Source organism: Falco naumanni, chromosome Z (genome assembly GCF_017639655.2).
Source record: "Falco naumanni isolate bFalNau1 chromosome Z, bFalNau1.pat, whole genome shotgun sequence".
Classification (NCBI taxonomy): Eukaryota; Metazoa; Chordata; class Aves; order Falconiformes; family Falconidae; genus Falco; species Falco naumanni.
Genome location: NC_054080.1, coordinates 34,307,490 through 34,314,340, shown reverse-complemented (window position 1 = coordinate 34,314,340; position 6,851 = coordinate 34,307,490). Strand labels below are relative to the sequence as shown.

The window sequence follows — 6,851 nt, the reverse complement described above, 5'->3', positions numbered from 1 at the left end:
GATTAAGATGAGACTTTCATTAGGGACAGATTATTCCCTTCCTGCTCACCCTCATCGGATTTCTTGCTTTTTTCCTTCAGGAGTCAAGATGCTGAATTAGACAGGGAACAGAACTGATCTGATCAATTCTCACATTCTGCTACGAAAAAATAGAACTCAAATGCAGAGAGAAAAGTCAATAGTGCTACCTGACACTTAGCTGCACATTCCAACTGTTGCTACACAATGGAGCGCACTGCATGAGAAGTTATTTTCTTTTGCTTATTTTTCGTGCTGTTTTCCTCCTTTTTTTCCAAGTTGACAGAACTTTGGATTGGATTCCTCCAGCTGTAACAAGCAAGAATACTGGATCAACCACAAAAGCAAAGGAGAAAGAACCCCACCACACTGACACTATTTTATTGGGTATTTTACTTGATTTGTGGTATATTGTGGGAATGCTGGAGAAAAGGAACTGTAGGATTCAAGTCAGAACTAATTAAATAGTTTGGGCCAAGGTGAAATACAGAAATACAAATCAATAACTTCTCCTACATGATGGCCATTTTCTATGTCTAAGAGCTGTGTGGTGCTGTTCCCTGCTAATGATGCATATAAACCCACAGAGAAAATCTGATAAAATTTGCTTTGATACTGCTATGAGATCATTTCCTTAGGTACATTATATGTCACTGAGCATACATTTAGATGGAAGGCATGCCTTTTTGTCAAAAATTATTGGACATAGGACAGGCAGAAATGCTGAATAGAGAAAAGTCCATGAGTCAGTGAGCACATCCTTGAAGTAGTTCACATTTCACCAAAAACATGGGCTTACAAAAAGTCAAGAGACAAGCTAGAGAAATCAAAGGTTAACAGAACACTGAAGAAATATGAAAATGGGAAATTGAAGTGGAAAATAGAGCTGGGAGGGAGTTCTGGAGGCCATTGGCTCAACCTCTTGCCAAAAGCAGGTTTATTGCTGACATTTGACCAGGTCAGTCATGGCTTTGTAGGAGTCCAAAACCAGCACCAACAGTGAAGATACCACACACTTATGGGTTGACCTGCCCCAGTGCTGCCCCACTGTCCCAAAGGAAAAAATAATCCTGTTTTCCTGCCTAAATGTCTTCTTCCTTTATAGCCAGACACACATAGGACCTGCACGTCTGATGAATCAGGCTTCCTTCTTACCGTCTACCATTGCAAAATGCACACTGTATTTCCACACACAGGTAAGTAACTGCAAATGCAGCAGGAAAGACTATGCCTTCAGCTAAGCTCTCCAAATATCAGTTGACCCAAAGAGGCAGCATCAACCTTCTCTGCCAAGGCTTTGGCCAGGATGCTTGTGCTTTGACTTAAGCCACCCAGCCCCACCTGTTGTTCACAGCAAATTTGCACCTATCCATTTATCTGAGGACAGTTTCCTACATAATAAATGAGAAGACAATGAAAAGTTTACAAGCTGCATCCTGGAAGGACTGCAGGCTGCAAGGCTAAACTTTGTACTCCAGACTGCCCAAACTGAAATCACCTTCTCCAGCAGTGGCTGGTGTGGGGGATGTGGAATTAACTATGCTGTAAACAAAGAAAGGTTATTCTAACATCTTAAGCCTATCTTGGACTAAAACTTTCCCTTTTCCATAATCTTACCCAGAATCATTTCCTGTTCAGTAATCTTGCTGCTTTGGAGACAGACAGCTGGCTTTAATGGTGGAAAAGCCCTGTGTTATCAGAAAAATACTGAAGAAAGACTTCAGTGCGAGGAAGGGTGGAGAAACTTGGGGCAGTTTTCATTGAAATGTACTGAACCTCTGCAATTGTATTTAGTTACTTTCTTGGAGCCTGGAGACTGACTTTTGCTGTTTAAGTTCACATGAAGTCTTCTGTGCAACACCAGTTTCCAAGATAACTGTGCCACAAGTATCAATGACCCTATCACTTCACAAAGAGCGACTTTCCACTGGAAACCCTACATTTCCAGACCTACAATCCTTACTTAGAATGGGCCTGCCAATCCTCTGTGTTGGTCCCTGAATCACAGGGTAACCTCAACTGCTCAACTCCGCTCCAGGGAGGCTGCGTGTTTGCAAGGGAGGGAGATAGCAGTCTGTCTTCCCATAGCAACTCCTGCAAAGCCTTTGCACTGGTGTGAATACAAAGGCAAGATCTTTGCATGGAGGCCATTCAGGCACTGTACCTCTAGACCAAAAGAAAATGCCAGCAGTCAGCTAGCAATAACATGGCAAACATTTACCCAGACTCCTTAAGAAAAGGAAGAACAATGAGCCTGGGAATGCAGTGTGCACCAAACACCAGTTATCCTGTGGCACTAATGCTCCTTATGACGCCCAGGGCTCCCAGTTATAAGTCAGTGAATTGACTGGCAAGGCAGACAAGTAACATCAGTCAAGGATCAAGTTAGTAACTATTTAATTTGCCTTCTTCCTCCCACCCCCTTGTTGTATTTCAGTGCAGCACAGGAATCTCAAGGAAGGTGATCCAGTCACGTTCAGCCAGAAACCTAACACTGGGGAGATTGAGGGCTTTGTTTCAAACTCACACAATCCTGCTGCTGAGGTGAACGGGATAATGCAACAACAATACTCTAGAAATCATCCCAAGGTCATCAGTTATGCAGTTCTTATTAGTGGTGTAACACTGAGCAACCCTTTTTAAATTTGTGGAAGTGCAGATTAGCTCTGGGCTAGAGCACACAACATGCAAATTATTGGTAGGTGTCCCTCATGAGCAAATGTTTCCAGCGACCACTGCAAAAAGGCAGTCTAAGGCCTAAAAGGCATCCATATTTTTTTTCTCCTTTTCCTCTGTAAACATAGGATAAGGACGTAAGTATTTCAAGAGAATTATTTTGACTCCTAGGGAGAAAGGCGGAAGCATGTAAAGCTATCAGGTGATCAAAGTTTTCATAGTGTTTAACATCATACACATTCAGTTGAGATCCAGTTCCAGTGCAATCAAAAAGCAACTTAAAACTGGAAACAGGACCCGATTAAAACACACTCAGAAAAAAAACCGTGACACCTTCTGAGTGTGCATTTAAAAATCTATATTTAGCAAAGAAATATTCCACGACACTACCACAAGCATCATTTTAAGTTTCCAATGGTGAAAGGGGAAAAACTAATGGCTCTTGCTCCATCTTACTGGGTGTATATTCAACTCCAGTTAAGCACAGCCTCAATGCTGGAACCGGCAGGTCATCAGAGGCTGGAGCATACAGTATTCTGTAGTTGATAAAAAGACTGAGTTGCTAATCCAGATACCAGCCCATCTCCATCTACTTTGATCTTTCAAGACAGCCTGCAAAATTCCTTCATTTCTATGTTTGGGTTCAGGAGTCAGCAGACCTTGGCAGTGTGCCCTTGACCTCTAAACGTATGTTGGGCTGGTGGATATTCAAGGCATTCTTCAGGGATGTGGTAGACCCTAGACCTGTGTGAGCAAGGAGTAGTCACTCCCCCTGCCTGTAAGTCCAAAATTCTCTGTGAAACAGGGAAGGAAAGGGTAGAGAGGGGAAAATGGTGCTCCCTCCCACAGCTGCCAATGGCAGAACCAGTCACTTGTGCAGACCTATCATCAGAGTAGCCAATAAAAAAGTACACACACACACAAGCAGACACTCTTAAAAAGTTTTTATTAATTTTCATTGTTTTTTTTTTTTAAAAAAAACAAACCCGTCAGTGCAACAGTTCAGTATCCCCTTCCTATCCCCCATCAGTAAGCAGTAATTTTAAAATCAGGAAATACCGAGTGCTGAAGCCAATGGGTTAGCATTTTGCTATTATTTCCTTCTGTCAAACTCTGAAAAAGTCCTCTGTATAAATTAAACAATGAAAAAATGTTATTTTCAATTCTATGTCATTACAGTCAACAGAACCATAATAATGCATCTAAAATGTGTGTCCACAATATATCAGGTATACATTTTTGGGAAAAGAAAAAAAAGGAAAAAAAATATGACATTCTAGGCTTGTTAAAAGGATAATGGTCCCATATTTTTTATTAACAGGTTAGCAAAACAAAATCCAATGGATTACAATATTTACATGTTATTTGAAAAATTAAGTAGTGATAAAAGCATGTCACAATCATTTTTTTTTTTCTTTTTCATTTTTGGTAACCATTACAAACACCCAATCCAGGTATGGAACTGTTTAAATACATTTGAAATGAGGCCAATTAAAAAACAAATACAGACACAAAATGTGTATTTATACTTGTCCCTCCAATGTGTTTTTCCATGTTCCCTCCCTACTTCAAAAAACAAAACAAAAAATCCCCAACAAAAAAAATCATAAGAATCGCCCTAACACACAATTGATGAATCCCCAAAAGCAAAACACCATGCTTCTCAAGTAGCACTTATTCCACAAATGCAACATTTTTGCCATCAATTTCATGTGAAGCTCTCTAGAACACCGTTTCCTCAGCAGCTTCCTATTTTCCCCCCTCCCCCTCCCACAGATCCCCCCCAAAACAAAAAAAACAAACGAAGACACATGCATTTCTAAAACTAGGTTTCAGTCAAGTACTTTCTACTTTTTGGAAAGAAACTCTTTTTTTTTTTTGTTCACAATCAGAACATACCATGGGCACCAGATCCTGTATTCATTGCTCAGGCAAAACTCCTGTTCAGTTTGGTAGGCTTTCCACCCAAGAAGTAGTGCAGGATCAGCCACTTAGGTACGCAGGTTTCCTATTCATTCTACACTGCTCCCCTCATGCTAAAAGCTAAGGAGGAGGGGAAAAACTTAGCAACTCCACCTTGAATCGAGTAAAAGTAGTTCTCCAGGCTCAATGTCGTATGTAACTATTTCACCTCCGCTTGCAAAAAGATGTGTTAACAGACACCCCTCCCTCCCACCACACCAAAACAAAAAGAAAACATGCACACCACAGACAGAAGAAAAAAAGGCAGCCAATCTTAACAAAAAGTTACTGGTGTGAGACTGATAGATGTTAATATGACAAGCAACAGAACGGTTATGAGGACCTATGTGTTTGGCCCGCGAGCTGCATAGCTGTGCCGTAAGTTTGGTTCTTTAGTTTTTTAAAAAAAAATTAAAACTTCTTTGTTATTTCCATATGTTTAAAATTAACAACAACAACAACAACAAAAAGTTCTATTCACAAGTTCTAGTCTCCTTTCCCTGTCCCCCCCTCGAAAAGAAATACTCATCTTACATGAGAAACTTAATTGTGCTGTATTTGTAACACCTCAAGCTGATAGAAAATAAACATGTGGCAAACAAAACCGCACAATCAGTCACATGAAATCTACCAAATCCTAAAATTATAACTGAATACTAACAAACAGCTTACCTGGAATAAAGGATGACAATTCACAAACAGTTATCTAGGAATTAAAGTCTCTCTCTCTTTTTTTTGTTTTTTTTTTTACTAAAATAATTAAAAAAATCACAGTATTTTAAGAAATAAAACCCACACTGGGATTTTAAGCACAATTTGTTTTCCTTTCTTTAAAACTTTTTTTCTTCCTCCATTCACCACCTTGCTCAGCAGTCTCTCTACATTTAACCACAACAACAACAGGTAGTACTGACAAATGCAGAGATCTCCCTTGGTTAATTCTGAGGTACTAGGAAACAGGTGACTGTTTTAAGCAAAGCAGTTTCTGTTTTGTTTTTGTTTTCCTTTTTTTTTTTTTTTTTCTCTTTTTTTTTCTTTTCTAAAGCAGTTGCATTCAGTCTGGAAAAGCATTATGTATTAAAACTAGAAAAACGCACACAAATTTGTGCGTTGAAAAGTTGTCCCCCCCACTTCTTCCATGCTCACGACGCTTCCATTCACAGACAATCGAAGTCTCCACTGCAAAGCACGATGTGTAATGTAGGAATACGGGGAGTTGTTTCATTAGTCCAAGATGAACGTAACTTCCCATTGTCAAGATCCAGAAGAAAAGATGCAGTGATGTAATGGAGCCACTTATTCCATCACTTAAATAACTTTAATATACACACACTCACACAGGTACCAGTGCTTTGAAAATAGATCATTCAGTCCTAAAAGCAGCTTTATTTCTTCCTTCTGCCCACCCCACCCACCCACCCCACCCCGTTCATCACTGTTCAAGTACGTTGACTAGAATCACATCAAATGCTTATTCGGTTTTGGCCTCCGAGTTGTCTTGGAGAGGTTTGTCAGCAACTACCACGCTGACTGCTGTTTCACTGTTGTGGGAATAGTCCACCACCATTTTCTCAATGCCTTCTTTTTCTTCTGGCAGTGTGCTAACAGTTTCTTCTATGTCCTCCTTTGGCTGGCTGTCCTCACTGCTCCTGTGCTTGCTTTCATTCAGTGCCCTGGGAAAGCCGAGCAGCAGAAAGCAGAAACACTTACAGTCGATACAGAGAACAGCAAAGCCAATCTGTGCATGTGACATGATGGAGAAACAAACAGAACACTTTCTAAAAAGGTGGACCTAAACAGCCACACCATTGCCACCTCATGCGCAAAAGGAGAGGCAGTGGAATGAAACTACCAGTGGGACCCACAATATCCTAGCCTTGAAACCAAATCTTCATTTGCTCTACACGGGGACAGATATGGGAGAAGAGGGAAGAACCCCAACTGTGAGCTTGAAATTTTATTCCCGTTTTCCCAGTCCCTGGTAAACAAGACTTTGAGGCACCAAAGGCACAGGAAAAGAGTACTTTTCCCAAAGTTATTGAACCAATAAAACTTTTTATAGCTTGCAGCTTTTTGAGTACTCATATTTAGGCAGACAAGATTAAGAGCAACAGAAGTAATATTTCTCTTCACATCACAGCTAATCTACAATATTGTATTCAAATGTCTTCTGCACGTCAGCAACCTTGAATGAA

The 6,851-nt window shown here is 40.3% G+C and overlaps 1 protein-coding gene across 3 annotated transcripts in view; it reads right to left on the bottom strand.

Annotated features, from left to right (window-relative positions):
- Positions 1 to 3,623: 3,623 nt before the first annotated feature.
- The window catches only part of ZNF462 (zinc finger protein 462), a 93,677-nt gene continuing 90,449 nt past the window's right edge, over positions 3,624 to 6,851 (bottom strand). For all 3 annotated transcript variants that reach the window (XM_040579356.1, XM_040579358.1, XM_040579357.1), the window contains one exon: positions 3,624 to 6,329. In XM_040579356.1, the coding sequence (XP_040435290.1) occupies positions 6,128 to 6,329 (202 nt within the window). In that variant the 3' untranslated portion in view covers positions 3,624 to 6,127. The remainder of the gene's footprint in view (positions 6,330 to 6,851) is intronic.